Genomic DNA, 19,462 nt, shown 5'->3' on the forward strand with positions numbered 1-19,462 from the left:
AGCCAATCTCGAGAAACAACCAGACTAAGAACATGCGAATAGTGGTATGTTTAACAACATGGCTAAATATCTTGACATACCTAGTTACTGATGAAATCTCTCAGCCATAAGACGAGCTTTACATCTTTCAACAAAGTCATTAAGGTTACGCTTCATATGCAAGACCCTTTTGCATCTAACAGTGTTCTGACTGGATGAAAATGGACAAGAGACCATGTGTCATTATGCAATAGAGCATCCTCCATCATGGCTAGGCGTTAATGATGATGTTTAGAGGCCTGTAAAAAGCTTGTACTTTGTTAATTTTAAGATAAGCTAAAAAAGCATGCAGAAAATGATACCACACATGGCCATCAATACTAGGGGTGGGCAAATGGGTACATGAACCGCAGGTCGGGATGGGTACAGGCCGGTTCCTAATTTTAAAAAAGAGAAACGGGGCGGGCCTTTGAAATTTTCAGTTTGGGCCGATTCCTGAAGTATAGGAACCACGGGTACTCAGACCGGCCCGTTTGTAATTGAAATGGACGGACCAAATTAATGAGTAAGCTACCATCTCTAATCTGAATCGTTAGTTTTAGTTTTACCCTAGGTTCTCAATCTCTCATGTCTCAAGCCCTCGATTATGTCATTGGAGAGTCTACCACTCGCCGTCAAGCGTGCGTCATCCCCTCCTTCGTCATTCTCCGTCAATTCAATGGGATTTGGCAGCTGGGTGAGAATCCAAATGGGTAGCGAACCGTTTTGGCGGATTTTCCTGATCCACATGTGGGTATGCAGGATCTTCTCGATTCTCTTTTTTTCCTCCTCGACGACATCATTATCGTCGGACTGAGACTCCGAGTCACCGGCTCCACCTCCACCACCATCTTTAGAGCTTAACAACCCTTAAGAACCGACCCCTACGCTGCCTCCACCTCCTCTATCATTTCTCAACAGCCCTAATTCCTTCGGTAACCTTCGATTCCCATCAATTTTCTATCTTTTAGCTTTTCGTTGTAATGGATTTTTCTGAGTTGCGCATCAAGTGTTTGATATGTTTTGCATATGAAGGCTGTTTTTGTTGTGATGACTTTTTCTGATTCCCATCAATTTTCTATCTTTTAGCTTTCTGTTGTGAAGGTTGTTTCCTTGATTTTCTTCTCTCACAAAACCCAGCTCTCTTCTCACCCCAAAAATGGAAAAATATGAAATATAAAACAAAACCCAAGTGGGTTTTTGTGCTGGAGCTCTGAAATAGCCAACTGCTCAGAGGAATTAGATAATGCAATTGGTGAGTTTTGAGTTTTTTTATCAAATACCCATGATTCCATTTGCCTTTGATAATGGCTACATGTTTTAAATTTCACTTCTTTTTGTTACAATTTGATTGGCCTGTAGTAGCTTACTAGATTTATTTTTGTTCATTTTGTATGCTGTTAAATAGCAAAATTGCATCAAAATTTCAAGAATTGAGGTACCACCTTGAGAAGTCCTTCTTCGAGTAGGGCAGGGCCCTATTGAAATTTGAAGCTCAGTGGAAAGATCTTAGCAGAGAAAATGACCAGCGGCAGGTTCACCTACAACAAATGGTATCTAATTATTGTTCTCTCAACATAAATCAAGTTAACTTTGGTTTGCATATGGTGCATTTTCGTGTTGATTTGAATGTGATCTGAATTTCAAGTTAGTGCATTGCCATTGGGGTTCTTCAATCTTTACACTTATTCTAGACTTCTAGTTGTTCCAGTACTTATGTGATATTCAACGAAATAAAAAGGATCTATCGGATACTCCTCTCCCACTTGTTTCTGCGTAGTTTTTCCAATTGAAAGCCATGTTTGAATTGAATTTTAAGGAATTTCCAAACACTAAAAAAATAAATGATTCATCTTCTGAGATTTTTTTGCAAAAATTTAGAGATCACACACCCTTTCAATGCAAATTTTATTTGAACGCATTCCGTTTACAAGGCATAACTGAATATCTAAATGTATTCCGTTTATTTTTTTTTCTTTTCCACAAAAAAGAAAGAAAAAGAAAGAAAGAAAAACCAATGTACCCGTGGAGCCTGCCCGAACCAACCAGTTTTAACCAGGCCGGGAAAGGTCTGGTTCCTATATTAGAAAATGTTCTTTTCAGCCCGGCCCGACCCGTCTCTTTTAAATCCCAATCCGATCATGTCCTTTCAAAATTTGGCCCGGCCCGACCCGTGCCCACCCCTAATCAGTACAGCTTTTTGGTTGGATAATGTCGTCACAAAGCCACATGAGCATAGGATGAGTGGAGGTTGTAGTCAATGGAGTTGTTGAGGGAGGAATGGGCGCAAGTCTAATAGCATCTAAGGAAGGATTGGGCACAGGTCCAGTCTGATCTATCATTTTATGAGGCGTGGGCCTATAGCTTAGAGGAATACAGAAGAAGACAACGCAAGCCCTAATGGAGTCATAAGATGCCCACAAGACCCTAGTTTAATCCAATATTGCTTCTGTTGATAGCAATGCTGGAGATGGATTGGTGTTAGATTGAAATAGGAAAAATGACGAAAATTTAAAAATAAAAAAAATATAAAAAAGAAAAGAAACTTGTTGCCAAACCAACCCAAATCGACCAGCCGAACCCACGACTCGCTATAAGTAGTGACCCTGCTTCCTCGCCAGCTGGCGCGCCATGCTAGCCAACTCTCCCACGTGTTTCAGCCCTTAACCGCAAGCATCATCAGACCAGGCCCGCATGCGTAACCATGTTCCAACCCAGTCGAGCAGTACCTGCTACTGCTCTTTGAGCAGCCCAACATTACCTCGCGTGCTGCTGCCAGATGAATAAGAGATAGAGGGCCTCTCCTGCTGCCCCGTTATACATGGAAAGAAGAAGAATAAGGAAAATTTTCATACCTGGAATTTTTCTTTTTTAATGCTCTACACAAACCCTGAACTTTTTTAGGTATTCAGACAAGGTTATTTCCTATTCATATTAAGTTCTTGTGGGAGAGAAAAACGAAACATTTTACTACTAAGACTTTAAAACCTACCTTTTCTTAAAAGAAAATTCCTATGCAATTAGGAAGTACATCTCTGTTTTGTTTCCTAATTAAACAAAAGCAAATGTTGGGGCATTTGTGGAACCATAAATTAACCAAATCCAATAGAAGAATGACACGTGGACAATATGCTCGCTATGACAATTTTATCCTTGACGTCATGAGTAAACCTGTTTGGACTCGATTTTACACCATCGGCCCAAGTAATCGAAGCCGTTGAGTGAGCATGGTTCTTAACCGTCGAATAAGAAAGTTAAGATAATTTGCTATTGTTAAGAGATAATATTATTATTTTTAATCATAATAATTATCTTTCAATAAATTATCTTGATTTTCTTGTACAAAATAAATGGGATAAAAATCATAGCCCCAACGTAGAGACGGGCAGAACAATCCGATTTAATTTGGATTTGTTAGCAGTGTTCCATGTGGATTGGAGCAACTCGGCTTGGATTTTTATCACGTAGCATAGCATGGGATTTGCAAGGCTTGGATAATGGTGAGATAGGAGACCTAAGTAGGGTAGGTTATTTATGGATGTTGTCAGATGAATTGAATTGATGATGGACTTGGCCTGCATGCCGTGTGAAAGGCTAGCAACTATATATATATAATTGGTGGCTATTTAGATTAAGGTTATTTGTTCAAATCCAAGCATGCATATTATCTTAGGATTCGATGTGATAAGACTAAACACAAGGATCGAATTTGGTTGCATTTTTGAATAAGTTCAGAGTCTTGGGAGTAGTAAGGCTTATCTGAGGCTCAAGTCAGTGGAAGAGTTTTAATAGTTTGGGAGTCTTTATCAGCTTATCAACCAGCGTGTACTCGTCCCTATAAATACAAGACACTGTGCAACATTTCAAAACCCTCCCCAACACAACACAAAAATTGCCTTGCGCAAACTCTCGCTCTACGCGAAACCTCTCAACAACCTTGAGATTTTTATTTTCTTTTTCACTGACACATCTTCAATTTGGATAAACAGCACTGTGAAGTCAACCAGCGAACACCTTCAGTTTGGATAAACAGCACTGTTGCCGTAAAATCAGCCGACCGCGGAGCACCTTCAGTTTGGATAAACAGCACTACGTCGAGGCTGAGTGATTATCTATCCAAGTCTTGGTCGAGAAGAATTTTTTAATCCTTATTGGCATAGGTCATCTCATTAGCCTTCTCAGCGAAGTGGGGTGTTACAGATTACTGGGTTCGATGCATTGAATGCCAAGTTGTTTTATGATTGGATATTCACAAGTAAGTTTTAGAGTTCGGCATTCTGACGGCCAAATCACATTCATCATCAAGACGTATATTTCTTTTGAGTACTTGTGTCCGTATACTTTGGAGCCAATTCGGCGTGCTTATACTCTTACGAATATAATCACCGTGACTGAACCCGACGCCGACGAAACCACAAACCTCGCGAGACTAGCAACCTTGGTAGTTGTTAAGGTCAACAAAACCACAAACCACTTCAGGGAACATGGCATTTACTTGCCTTTTATGAAGGACTGTAACATATGTATGTCCTAACTCCTGTAAGTATTAGGCCTTTGGACGACCATATATCAAAAGTGCTTCAAGCCCATGATATCACCTGGCACCAGGCTATACTCGGTCAAATGGTGGCGGAAAGCCGACTCTTCGAAGTCTACCCTTGGGTGTTCGACTCGTCTACGCTCTTACCAACGAAGACCTTCATGCTTACTAGTTGGCAGGACTGTGGGGACTAGTATGCACCAATCACTAGCAGAACATTAAGATCTACCAAGTATGGCCTGCAACTTCCCCTCACAACTGCTTGTTAGGGTTCAAGTCAATAAATAGGCAAGTCAGACAAAAAATCGATAATCGACACTTACTTCTCATAACTCTCTCAAGTTCTTATCTTCTCTCAAACTACTTTTCTAACTCAGACATGGTGGACACCCTCCCCCTTCTTCTGGTGTTCGTTAATTAGGCTAACAACATTTGTTCTCTTGTAGGTAGAAATTCGGCAATTCAACTGCGTACAAAATTTTCATCGACAGAGGTTTCTTTTGAACTTCGTTTCATAAAAGCAAAGCTAATCTTGTAATAAATATTTTTAATTCCTATAATCTCTTTATTAGATTTTTAAAATGACATTATTATCTTTGTACACACATTTTTTCTCTTGAGGAACTGTTGATCCTAAAAACTACCAAGCCTACGTGGTAAGTAGGCTGAGTAATTAATAAGCTAACTACGTCATTCGATTGTGTGTGGGGTGTGCTAACTTGTCGGCCGAGCTCGACTGGAGAGTAAAATGTGTTGATGTTGCGTTAAGCGCGCTGCTAACTTCTTGATCTCGTGACTATGGCTGAGGAAGGAACACGTCTCGGCCTTCAGGTTCTAAAGTCTAAAGACAAGGCTGCTCGTCTTGCGAAGTTCACAGATCATCGGCACCAGGTTCGGTAACAATGATTACATTCGTAAGAGTATAAGTATGCCGAATTGGCTCCAAACTATACGAATATAAGTACTCAAAAGAGATGTATGTCTTGATGGTAAATGTGTTCCGAGCGTCCGAATGTTGAACTCTAAAACTTACTTGTGAATATCCAATCATAAAACAACTCAGCATTGAATGCGCCAAGCCCAGTAATCTGTAACACCTCACTTCGCCGAGAAGGCTAGTGAGATGACCTATGCCAATAAGGACTCGAAAATCCTTCTTGACCGAGACTTGGATAGATAACCAGTCAGCCTCGACCCAGTGCTGTTTATCCAAACTGAAGGTACTTCGCGGTCGGCTGATTCTACGACAATAGTGTTGTTAATCCAAACTGAAGATGCCACCAGTTGCCTTCACATAGTTGTTTATACAAACTAAAGATGTGTCGGCAAGAAAAAAAAAATCACAAGGTTGTTGAGAGGTTTCGCGTAGAGCGAGAGTTTGCGTATGGCAGTTTGTGTGTTGAATTGGATAGGGTTGAATGATGCACACCCTTCTCTATTTATAGCAATAAACTCTCTCATGGCCGAGCTAGAACCACACTCGGATTAGGACTCCTTAACCTAATCTAACTAGGACTCGGCCATTCCTAATTCAACTGGGACTTTGAACCCACCTTTTAAACGAGCCAAATTCATCTCCCAAGTCCCAGCATCCCTAGGACTCCTTATCATACTAGGTCTCGACTACTTCACCTTTATCCAAAATAATCCTCTTCGTAACAGGATTCGGCCAACCTTGACAGGGCCGACCTATGATAAGATTCTAAACAAACACCTTTGGGCCAAGGATTTTTCTGAGCTCGGCCCAAAATAACGTTTTGGGTCCAAACAAGAACAAAGTAACCACTACCAGCATCTTTACACGACTACTGCCATCACCACCATGATCGTTGTTAGCACCACTACCACCACCAAAATCGCTGCCACATTGCTACCACCATTGTTACCTCTACAGCCCCAATCACCAACACCACCATCATGCCACCACCACTATTGTTGCCATCACCATCACCATCACCATCACCACCACCACCACCACCATCTTTGTCACCATAATTTTGCCGATGAAACTACCAACCTTACACCACCACCACTATAACCACTACCACCACTGCTACCATACCAAACTTGTCCACAATTTTTCATACGTACATCAGTTTTAAAAGGAAATAATATCAAACACTCAACTTCCTTATTAATGCATATTTCTCCCGTTTTTTCTTTTTTTGGTAAAGGCATATTTCTGCCGTTGTGCAATAGGCGTGTGGACATTCTCCTCGATCGCACTCAAGGAACAGAAATTTGGAAGTTCCCATCCCAGCCGAATTGTTAGGAAAATTCAAAGAACACGCCAAGTCTTGGTACCAGCCTTATCTTTTTGTTTATTATTTGTTTGTCGTAACCTCAAGAGGGAAAGTTAAGGTAGTTTTCAGCCTTTTTATTTACAGTGCTGTCCTTGTTACGCGGCCTTGTAGACCACATTTTCAATTTCAGACTTACAATGAAGACTCACTCATTGGACGGTGTAGATCTTTTCTAGGAAGAAGCATCAGAGCTTCCTCTTTCCCCACGTGTGCAAAATACAATTCCCTCCACTTATAAAATTCACTCACTGTCTCCCAAAATAATACCTTTGCTTTCATCTCCGACGAACTCTCTCTCTCTCTCTCTCTCTCTCTCTCTCTACAGTCCGCCATGGACAACATTGGAGATGAGTACAAACATTACTGGGAAACCAATATGTTCCTACAAACCGAAGAGCTTGACAGGTATTTGCAAAAAAACAAAAAGCTTGAAAAATATTACTGTTTTAAGTTTTGTTTTTTTCTCTTCCCAGAATTAAGAAGTACATGGTATGAATTGTTACATATATGCTACTTTTGACACCAAATTTTCGGCAGTTGGGATTTGGATGAGGCGTTTTCTGGGTACTACGATTCGAGCTCGCCGGACGGAGCAGCTTCCTTCATGGCCTCCTCCAAGAATGTTGTGTCTGAGAGGAATAGGAGGAAAAAGCTCAATGAAAGGCTGTTTGCACTTAGAGCAGTGGTCCCCAACATTAGCAAGGTTAGCCATACAATAATTAAAGAGAATTGTTATTAGCACTCCAAAAATCTCATTTGGCACTCCAAACTTTTTATAATTAGAAGAAAAAAATATACTGAGGAAGGTAGAATAAAATTTTTGAAGTGCTAATAACAATTCCCTAATTAAATTGTTAATCTTAATAATTCATGCACAATATTCTCTCTCCTTAATTACTGCAAGGTTAGCAGTTGATTACTATTCTTTTATTAATTTGCTTCCTCCCATTATAATATGACAATCAAATAACAACATGACCCTATATTTTATTTTATTTTTAAAGAGAATTGTGTTCATGATTTGGGTTTTATATCTCTTTATTTTTATATTTTTTTTTACAAATTTGGTTTTGTTGTTGGGTTTGGAGGACAGATGGACAAGGCTTCTGTAATCAAAGACGCCATTGACTATATCCAAGAGCTGCATGAACAAGAAAGAAGAATTCAAACAGAGATAGTTGAGCTTGAATCTGGAAAATCAAATAAAAAGTCGGGTTCCGATTTCGAACAAGACCTACCGGTCCTGTTGAGATCAAAGAAGAAGAAAATTAAGCAGCTCTACGACTGTGGAGGATCAAGAATTTCCACAATCGAAATCCTCGAGGTAATTATTAATTAACTCAGTCAATCATCCAAACACAACCTTACAAAAAATGGTTATCGACGCCTTAGAAAAGCTTCGTCGTTGGGACAATGGCGTTTGAACATTAAAAAAGAATGAACGATACACATGTTAATTAATTAATTAATTAATTAGTGATGTAATATTATATTATCATATGCAATAATCTATTAATTAATCATGTGTGACTTTGTTTACAGCTTAGGGTTACATACATGGGTGAAAAGACGTTGGTGGTGAGCTTGACATGCAGTAAAAGAACGGACACAATGGTAAAATTGTGCGAGGTGTTCGAATCTTTGAAGCTCAAAATCATTACGGCGAATATTACTGCTTTCTCCGGAAGGGTCTTGAAGACGGTTTTCGTTGAGGTAAATTACTTTTTCCTTACTACTTTTTAATTAATTTACTTAGTCACTTGCAATTTGTTTGGTAATTTACATGAATAGCAAATTCAGTACGTGTTGGCCGGCTTTTTTTATAGGAGCGATAGTGTCATTGTGACAACATTTGGCCAGTTTTTTTTTTCCTTTAGGAACGAAATGTCACTGTGATAGCATATGATTGGTGAAACACACTGAAATTATGGGATACTTGCTAATTAACAAATAATTTGTTTCTATGCGATAGTGACTCAATTAAATTTCTTAACTTTTGAAAAAAAAAATTAAATTTCTCAATTGTTTAAAAATATTTTGACCATCCATAAAAACAAAAACAAAAAGCAAAAAGATTCTTTCGAACAAAAAAATAATATTTAACCCTAGAGACATTTGTAATTTTAACCATATTATTCAACTTATAATATTAATTAGTATAATTAAATGTTTATTGACATATCAGCTGATATATATATGACATGGTGAAACAAGATGTTAGATTAAAATAAGTAATATTATATTTAGTCGTATACAAATAAGTAATATTACATTTAAATAAAAGGAAAAGAGATCAAGAAAGTGATTAGATGTTAAATTAGAGAGCCAATGGAGTTTGAACACAGATCGTGGTACAATAGTAACACTCTTTTCCATCACTGAGGTAAACGGCCACTTGCGAGATGAAGATAGTGATAGAATGTCATATTTTAATCCAAATAATAGCCAAGATAATAGTAATGAAAGAGGTAAAATTGAGGGTCCACCAGAAGCACAAGAATTGTAAACCAACAGAGAGCACTTTGAATAAAGTGACTGATCTCCATTATGTGATGTGGCTAGTTAGAGCAATCCAGAGTGCCCGAATAAAACCAGTCGATGAACAAAAGTGATCAAACGACCCCATTTTGATTTTCCACTTTAACATGTCTTCCTCTTTCGCTCTAACTTCATTAATTTCGTCGACAAGTTTTTATTTAAAGTTGAAACGATAATATAGTTTAATTTAACTTACGGACGGTTACACTTAAAAGATCTCTTAAATTATGTGAGGAGGATATTCAATCCAAATCACATAACGATCTATAAATAAAGCAAACTTATCTAAACTATAGATTGCACTGTTATTGTGACATGAAATATAAGACCACTTTTTTTTTATTTCCTCCTTTTCTATTTTTACTCAGTTTTATTTTATCTTTTCCTTTTTATGCGTCTTTAAGAAGTTCAAACCTCATTAGGGCATAAAACTTTACAATTTTTTACCATATTGTTATGCTTTTATAACTAAGTGACTTCGCTCCATTCATTTCAAAACCATAAAAACTCAAAATTAATTATTCAAATTTCCTGGTGATATGAATTGTGTGATGGAGGTGATACGTAATGGGAGGATACATTTTCTCATTCGCTAATTAAGAGGGATATAATATGTTAGTATGGAAGTTGACAGGAGACCTATCTATAGACTACCCAAACTCAAATCCAGGAAAGTTGGAAGCTTGTATTGGATAAATTTGTAATGTCGAGGGGTCAATATATAAATAAATTTTTACTTCTCAAGTTTACATATCTTCATTAAAAGATGCTCTGATAGGCGTGAAATCGAATTAACCAATAGTTTGCGAATGATTTGCATGCATGCACGCTAACAACTTATGAAAGTAAACCATATGAAGTGGTCCGGTGGTAAGATCGCGGATTACGGCTTTCCAATAAACAAAAAAATGTGGGAGGTTCTAGATTCGATGTTTCGAGCTGGTGAGTTTGTTTAACTGTGGCACAGTCAATGTGAAATTCCTCATAGCCTTTCCAGGTTCAGAATGGATGGATAATTTGCCACTAATTGTGCTCCTTTTTCAAACAAAAAAATAATAATACATAAGACGCGCTCATATCAAAATCAGTCATATGGGCATTGGGCAGCTAACCAAAAATGTTAAATGGCCGAAGTAGGTTGCCCTAAAAATAGGAAAAAATGACTTATGTGCGATAGTGTTTCTCTATCCTTTACTCAACCAAATAAAAACTCCGTTTATGGTCCCAACTTGTACCATTTCTGCTGCAATTTCTTTTTCTTGTTTTGTTTTGTCATATCTCCAAGGAAGAATACTACAAAACACGACCTGAAAGCTCGATTGTTACATCTTTTTTGTTTTGTTTTGTTTTGTTTGGTTATTTCACTTATATATATATATATATTTTTTTTTTTTTTTTAATTTTTAAACCCTTCCACCATTTGCTCCTTCCTTTGCAATAAATTTAATTTTAATATTTCTGAGTAGTGTTCTGTTTTATTAACAAATTAAATCTCCTTTTCTTTCTTGTCTTTATTCATAAATTGGTTCTTCTTTTACTTCAACTCCATGAAGTGGTGCTGACCACAATTATCAAAACACGCTTCCACTAATTTATCATTTATGTTTTTGGTTACGCCATCGTAAAGATTTTCATTCTATATTATTTATGCAAGTAGTCATGGTTTGTCCACTACGCATTAGGTTAGAACTATCCCATGCATCTCATCATATGCATCATCATCATACTATCTCGACAGCATTCAGAGTCGATGCTTCACATATTAAATTAGTGAATCAAGATGGAACATCTAATTCGGTTTTATATATTACAATCGATATTATTATTCTAAATTTGTACGGCACTAGTTAATAATAGTTAATTTTCAATTGATTTTGCAGGCAGACGAAGAAGAAAAAGATCATTTGAAGATAAAAATTGAAACAGCCATTGCAGCTTTGAATGATCCACAAAGCCCCATGAGCATATGATCATGATGAAGTTCCATTTTTCAAATGATCACCGCTGTTTTAGGGTTTGACCTTTAATTTGTCGATCTTGTTTCTGTTGGAAATGTCTTTTCTTTGCTGGGTTTTTTCCTCTGCGTTTTCCCTGATGAAGAAGAGCCTTCCTTTAAATCATTTGGTCTTGTTTTTTAGCTTATGAGGAAAGTAGTTAACAAGTGCATGTTAATAATTGCATCATGTTGTAGACTGTAGTAAAAGATGTCTATGAATAATTGGTTACCCATATTGCTCGAGAAACCCCACTTTGTCGGAATACTTAGAATTATTCAGATTATGGTGTGGGTGGAGCCAGCAAAACATGAAAGCTACGCGACCCATAACAAAAACAGCTATACAAAAATAATACGTGAAAGGTAAAAAGAAAGCAAAGTGGTATTTTAATGAACCCAAAAATTTATTTAATGTTGAAGGAAGATTTAATTAGGGGAGTTTTAATGAAACACTTCCGGTATTGTTCACTTTTAACGAAAATGACATTTTTACTCTAAAAAGTCATTCTTGATACTATTCACTTACAATACTTTTTTATCCTTCTGATTAAAACTCAAAATTTTCAAGCTTTTGTTCACTAGTTTTCCTTTTAATTAGAGGGTGGATAGGGATAGCAAAGAAAGAGAAAAAGGGGATCAAAGTTTTTTAATGTGTTCTTTTCTCCGCTTTGTACCTTTATTTATACTAGTTCTTGGTATGTAAGATCCCACATCGCCCAGGGGTGAGGATCATGTAAGCCTTATATGTATATTCTCATCTCTACCTAGCACGAGGCCTTTTAGGAGCTCACTGGCTTCGGATTCCATCGAAACTCCAAAGTTAAGCGAGTTCGCGCGAGAGCAATCCCATGATGGGTGACCCATTGGGAAGTTCTCGTGTGAGTTCCCAAAAATAAAAACGTGAGAGCATGGTCAGGGCCCAAAGCGGACAATATCGTGTTACGGCAGAGTCAATCCCGGGATATGGTAGGGGCCCGGGCCGGGATGTGACATGGTAGGTTTTACTTGTCCTCTAATTTCTACTTCTAATTTACATATTATCATGGTAGCAAAAATTCGTCATCTTCGGTCTTGACAAATTTGTACCTACAAAACAAATTAACACCTTTTATCAAAGGTCAAATCCACACGTCTAAGGAGTTTTTTTGGGGAGGGGGTCGGTTTGGCCAATGAATCGATGCCTAAGTCAGTTTCTCTTGAAAGAGAGAGAGTTTTAGGACTTGATTACATAGCTAAAGCTTACCAAAATGTGGGGAGAAAGGGTATTAGTAGAGAGATGGCCAGCCGTTAGCCAAGGTGTGTCATTCGTAGGTTGGAAAAGGAAAAAATTATCCCGAATGTTGGAACCAAATTCGTGCACCTCCATAGGAGCACAAATCCATGTAACCTATAAAAGAATAAACAATCATGAGCTAGCCAAATATCGGAGGGTGTGCCAATCAAAGGCTCTCAGACGGTCAAGTCAGTAAGCTATATTAAGGCTCAAGCAATGGGCAAGAGAATAAGCATGCGATAATTGTGTTACCATAGATGAGCCCTAGAATGGTGTATTTATACCAGTCGAGAATGAGACCTTTTAGGATAGTAAAATCCTTATTAAACCAAAAGAATCCCAAAGGAAGTAGATATTGCACTCGCTTAGAAGTGTAATTACTTATGGTGCACTCCAATCCTTATATTGGAAGGATTCTAAGATTATAGGAAACATGCAGATTCCTTATTGGATTAGGTTTACATATCTTGCGTAACAAGTATGGTCAATATCAGCAAAGTCGTTGAACTTCGCCCACTGATTCTGGAACATGATGATTGTGGAATTGCTGCTCCGCTAATTCTACATATGATCGACCTTCTGAGATATCAGTATTCCAATCTTCCTTACTTCGACCCTGGAAAATCATGGTGCTATACCAAATATATTATTTAATTAAACAATATGTTAGGATTATTTTGTAATATCCTTGATTGGATGTTATTGTGATTTCTTGTTTAATTGAGTTGATCTTCAATTAGGAAAGCATAAAAATAAGACTTAGTATAATCTAATCATTAATTCATTTGACTTTTCTCCTCGCCATGGGCAGGAGGGTTTAATGAGGTTGCAGTCAGTTGTTCAAGACTCCAAGACATTGAATTGCACTTGGATTAGATGTTTGCACTTGGATTAGATGTCGGCATCACCCCCCCCCCATCCACGCCTCTAGTTAAACTAATACCCATCCTAGAACTTTCAATTGGCACCAAAGCAAGACATGAGACATAATTGTGAGATTTGTTCGATAACTAGGATGATTTGTTATGTGGGTTCAGTTTTTCATCCACCACACTTTGATGGTGAAAACTATGTTGCGTGGAAGCGAAAATGAAATCTTTTATGTGGGCACAAGAAGATAAGGTGTGGCTTACTATTGAAGAATGCTGGGAATTTCTTACGATTGAAAAAACCAAAGGTGAATGAGAGTCCTCTATGTTTGTAACTAAGCTTAAGCCTATGAAAAAATGGAGTAATCATGAGCGCAGCTTTAGAACTTTTAACCAAAAGGCTCTGAATGCTTTATTCATAGTCATTTCACCTGAACAATTCAATTACATAAGCAAGTGTACAATAGTGAAAGAACCTTGGGACATTCTTGAAGTTTCTCATGGGGGTAACTTAACTATTAAAGAATCCAAGCTTCAACATCTCATCACAAATTTTGAAAATATCAAAATGTCTAATGATGATAGTTTCTCTGACTTATATGCTAAGCTTAGTGTAATTGTCAATGGCTACCACAATCTTGGTGAAAATATTCCAGAGCATAGCATTGTGAATCTTGAGATCACTTCATGTGAGGTTTTATGCTAAGAGAACATTGATTTGAGGAATCAAAAGATCTAAACACCTACAAGCTTAAGTAAATGATTGGGTATCTCCAAACATATGAGTTAGAGCTTCCTGATTCCAAAGAGGTGAAAAGAATTACTCTCAAAGTTGTTAAAGAAGAAGAAAGCAAGGACTAGTTGAAGACTTATATGAAGATGAATTGGTTGAACTCTTTGAGAAAATTAGAAGGTTTCTCAGTTTCAAGAATTCCAAGGGCCATGACCAACAAACCAACTTAGGTACGAACTCAATAAGTATTTGTTCTTGAGATGTCTCACATGATAACGTCTAGGCCATTTCGAACTAGTGAACGTAGGAGTTCAAACCATAGAGTTCAGTGCCATAAGTGTCATGGACATATTGCTTCCGAGTGTGCAAACCCTATCAAGAGAAAAGAGAGAAGAAGAATAAAGCAATGAATGTTACTTGGAGTAATAGTGATTCTGGAGATGCATCTGCTAGGAAGACGAAAAGGATACAATTGCTTTCATAGGAACTATCGATTGATTTGATATAGAAGGTTCATTTGTTGAAGAACCTAACATGGAGGAAGTCTTGAGAAAATATTTTGATCTCTACGACACCACTATGCAAGTCAAGAAGGAAAACTATATCTTGAGAAAGAAACTTGCACTAGTTGAAAGTGAAAAGAATGAAGCTAAAGTTGAGCATCAATCTTATTTGGACAATGGAGAGAAACTATGTCACACCCCAAATTTGAAAATAAGGATGATAATCGAATTACGGCATGAATAGTATCTTAGTAAAAAAAATTTGAAATATTACAACAACAGTATGATGGAACTAGAGCCATCTAAAAGTTCATTTAGATATGTTTATTTAATACATCCTGAGCTTAAAGAGTTCCACTCTTACCACACACTCTTAAGATACTAGGACACTTTATTTTAATTACAACTAGGAACCAACACACATATGATATGGCTATTCATTTAGAGACAGGTCATCATCATGTTCCTCCATACTGGTACCTACAATAGCTAATAGGGTGTGAGCATTTCATGCCCAATAGGAACCATATACCATTCAAGTTCATTTATCACAGTTAATCAAAGTGCCATGCCTCAAACAATACAGTAAAATACAAATGATATGACAAAGAAGTGCCTATGAAATCACTCCCTTCTAATCCAGCTAACTTATATTTATGGCATCCAAACCCGCACGTCCTAAATCATGCTTATACCACCTGGTTCCGAACACCATAGAATATAAGTTAACTCTCATTCCTCCCTTAACCCTGAATTTTATTAGTAGTTTCAATTTCATTAATATGGACCTTTCCCCCAACGCCCAACTATATGTTCACGCCCTTCCCCTGATGCTTGAACATATATATAATTTTCCAACACTTTGTTTAACCAAAACTTTACACAACCCAACACTTGACTCTGTATCATGTAATGCAACCTGAACATTTCAATTTCACAGATACAATTGTAAACCTCAACATATTCAATCCAGCAATTTTACATAGCTCAACCATTCATCAAAACATAACAGCATTTAACATAGTCGATATATAAAATACACCAGAAAAGAAACTTTCAACGCATAACACAACCATTACAATCAAATAATTCCATTTATCCAAGCATTTCATTACTACTGTATTAGATATAATCACTAATATCACAAAGATTAAACATGATATAGACCTATCATCGGGAAATAGAGCCCCTACCTCGTGTCCAGTTAACTAGAATACCTCTCTAAGCCTCCGAAGTGTCCGGAGTCACTCCCAGGGCTAAAATCACATAAATAATAATAAAAGTTAGCATAAAATTGGAATGAAGATTCAATTTCAGCCTATCAAAAGTTTACCCAAATATACCCCTGTCACAACCTCATGATGAACCAAGCTTAAGTCCCCATATTGTGACCCCATTTTTATCCCTCAAAACTCCATGGAAAAGGATGGAATTACTTGGATTTTAAAGCTTAACAAACCTAGTTTCTAATCTAATAATAGTTTCTCAAAACGGATTTAAGAGACAAAAATAATCAAGCTCCAAATTTGAGTTCACAAACAGTTTTTTTGCACAAAATCTGCAGATTTCCACATTTTTTTCACATTTTCAAATCATATTTTTCCATAGAAGATCTCAACCAAAATTGGTTAAATAAATTGGGCTTTGTTCCTTGTCATGTCTAATTTCAAATATATTAGAAGACTTATTAAAAAGGTATAATGGATTGAGAGAAAACAAGAGCCAAAGTGAGGCTCACAAACTGTAGTTTTCTAGAAATCAAAGTTGCAATGGTAAGAAAATAGAAAATTAACTAATTTGAGCTAACATTTTGTACCAATTGAAGAACAAACTAGGCACCCTCTCAGCTCCCCTCTTTCCGTTTTCCTACTTTTCCCTTTCCAAAACCTCTCGCTCTCCTCTAGTTCTTCGATGAGAGTTAGAAATACTCTCTCTAACCCCATCATTGCATCTCTATTTTAGAATGCCTACTCACCCCTCTAGACTACCCACATCACCCCAAAAATTTATGAACAAGATCATACTCTCTTGGCTCCCCACCATGTGATGGTTGGGAAAAAGAAGAAGAGTTTAGGATGTCTACACATTAGCTCATCCTTTGTCTATTTTTTTTTTCTTATTTAATATTTAAAAGCTAAAATAATTTTGCTACTATCATTTATATATATATACTTTCCAAGTGTTACAAATTGCGAGAATCATTGTTAGAAAAGATTGATATTCTTCATACCACAATAAACACTCTCACATCTGGTGAGAAAGCTTTTGAGGATAAACTGGTTGAGATAAAAGGAAAAGTTCAGGAAGTAAGCGTAGGTTCGGGAAATTTTGACAAGATGCATAGCTATGCAAAAGAGTTTTGAAGACAAAAGTAGTCTAGGATTTGAGTCTGAAATGACTACTAATTCTTCTTCCATTACAGCCTCTTATATTCTTAGCTTGAAGGTAGGTGATGATCAAGGTTTAGGTCTTACTTCTAAAACACCTATAAGCATAGATTTAAAAATCGATAATATCGGCGATATATTATCGTTTTTTTCATATAATGATATTTCGTGAGTATTTTTTTTAATTATCGTTAATATATCGCAATAATATCGATATTATCGATAATATTGCGAGATGAACCTAAAAATATTTGAAAATTTCTGAAAAGTCTCAAACATGCACATAAAGGGATTCGAACCCCTCCCATCTAACTCCTTCAGTGACTTGACCACTATACCACTTACGTTTTTGTGAAAACATGCTAAACTATTTATATATATGGTTTTGTTTTGAATTCTTTTTGCAAGAAACAAATTTGCACATATTCCAAATTTTTTGTGGTATTATATTTTAAATTGTGTCAATTAATTACTTAGTCAATGGCATGTGGTTTTTAATTTTTCTATTTTTTATTTGGTCACTTACATGTATGGTTGGAAAAAATTCCCGAAAATCCCAAACCAAACCGAAAAAGTCCCAAACCAAAACCATCCCGAAAAATACCGAAGTATTCGGTTTCCTATTGACTTTTGGGTTTCGGTTCTTGAAAGCCATTGCCATGGTTGCTAACTACTCTTCACAATACACTTACTCTACACATAGTGATGATGAAGATAGTGAAAATTTTGAACCTCATAGGAACTCTATGCGGTACTTAGTCACTCATGTATCTTACCATGCAATGTATAAAGTGTAAAATATTGTACTAATTCATTATATATAAATGATTATGGTGTGTTTAAACTTCTTTCATTAATTATTATATATTTTCTACACTCACAATGTTTGCCAGCTCGCTATATAATCAACTTAAATCAGTTAAATCCATCATGCAATGCATTTCCTTCCAATTTTTTGTGATAAACTAATAGATAATTGACTAAATAAACATCCTGCAAAGTTTCAATAAAAATTTCCAAGTTTTTCTTACAATTTCCGTGGTTTCCATGTAATTTTTATCGATATCGATATTATCCCGATATTTCCATCGATATTTCCGTGTTTTCGGACTACCGATATTTCCGATATTACCGATATTTTCTTCCTTGCCTATAAGTCAATACTTTAGCTAACCCAATTCCAAAAGGTCTGGGAGTTTCATTCCTATTTGTCATATTTGTGGGATTCATGGTCAATAAGCAAGTCTTAAGAAACAATTTGTAACTCATTTTAAGGAGGTTAATAGGATCACAAGGATTATATATGTTTCGAGTTTGATTGTTCCAAAAGTAATACAAGTTTGGAAAAGAAAAGATTATCATAGTGGTGTACTTGTCAAATCCTCTCCACCTCCGAGTCGTTTATATCAACTAAACTCTCTCTTTGCAAATGTTTTCAATCATGTATGTTTGCATTTTTATATAGGCTAGATATTGCAATTTTTTCTTCTTATTAAAAAAAATTGTGTGAGACGAAATGAAAAACTATGTTTTCATATAAGTTTTGTTACAACCCGTATCTTAGAATACTGTATTTTATTCTTTAACCTTGTGAAAATGACTAAAATGCCCTGATTAGGTGTCTTGAACTTAAATTTCAATTCTCATATTTTCTTAGTTTCTTTAATTGCTTTCATACTCACGAGCATGTGAGTGAAGATCAAAGTTATGAGGGTTAATTTGTAAGTTTAAAGCAATGGAGGGCACTTTTGTAATTTCACTTAAGAAATTACTAAGTGGGATTAAACCCACTCTCGGTCCCTCTCTTTCTCTCATTCATGTTAGTCTCCTTCTCACTCTAAACTCTTTCTCTGCAACACTCACTCTCTCTAAGTTCACTGAGAGCCATCACTCACAACCAACCTTCTCCGTTCAACAACCCAACCCCAAACCATCATTCTAGCATCCCCGTGACCTCAGGATCCCAAACCATCATTCATGTTACTTGGTCATATTGGTGTCCAACATGTTGCTTCACTTCTTCAAATTGCGGATATTTTCACCAAGTCTTTGGCTGCTGAACGATTTGCTGCTCTTACTTCCAAGCTATCAGTTCGATCACTGATGCGAAATATATAAGCACACAAATTAAACCCTCTTTTTATCAATTGTAGCAAAGTATGTAAGTAGGGATCGTTCTAAACCGGGGATTAGGAGGGATTGCTAAACTCTTGAAAACTGACTTAAAAACGTAAAAACAAAGTTTAACACACTAAACTAGACTCAAAGAATGCAAAACTAAAATTTAAAACACTAAAACAAA

General features: G+C 36.6%; 1 protein-coding gene and 1 long non-coding RNA gene across 2 annotated transcripts; both read left to right on the forward strand.

The window, feature by feature from the left end:
• The first annotated feature begins 586 nt into the window (after window positions 1-586).
• LOC126607008 (uncharacterized) lies at window positions 587-1,783 on the forward strand. Its single transcript, XR_007617463.1, has 2 exons — window positions 587-1,273; window positions 1,427-1,783. It is a non-coding gene; the product is annotated as an uncharacterized LOC126607008 (long non-coding RNA).
• A 5,322-nt stretch (window positions 1,784-7,105) lies between these two features.
• Window positions 7,106-11,519, forward strand: LOC126607007 (transcription factor bHLH35-like). The gene is made up of 5 exons (XM_050274424.1): window positions 7,106-7,266; window positions 7,399-7,564; window positions 7,955-8,185; window positions 8,404-8,574; window positions 11,280-11,519. The coding sequence occupies exons 1-5, from the start codon at window positions 7,193-7,195 to the stop codon at window positions 11,367-11,369; spliced, it is 732 nt and encodes a 243-aa protein (XP_050130381.1). The 5' UTR covers window positions 7,106-7,192; the 3' UTR covers window positions 11,370-11,519.
• Window positions 11,520-19,462: the final 7,943 nt, after the last annotated feature.

This window comes from Malus sylvestris, chromosome 16 (genome assembly GCF_916048215.2).
Source record: "Malus sylvestris chromosome 16, drMalSylv7.2, whole genome shotgun sequence".
In the NCBI taxonomy this organism is placed as follows: Eukaryota; Viridiplantae; Streptophyta; class Magnoliopsida; order Rosales; family Rosaceae; genus Malus; species Malus sylvestris.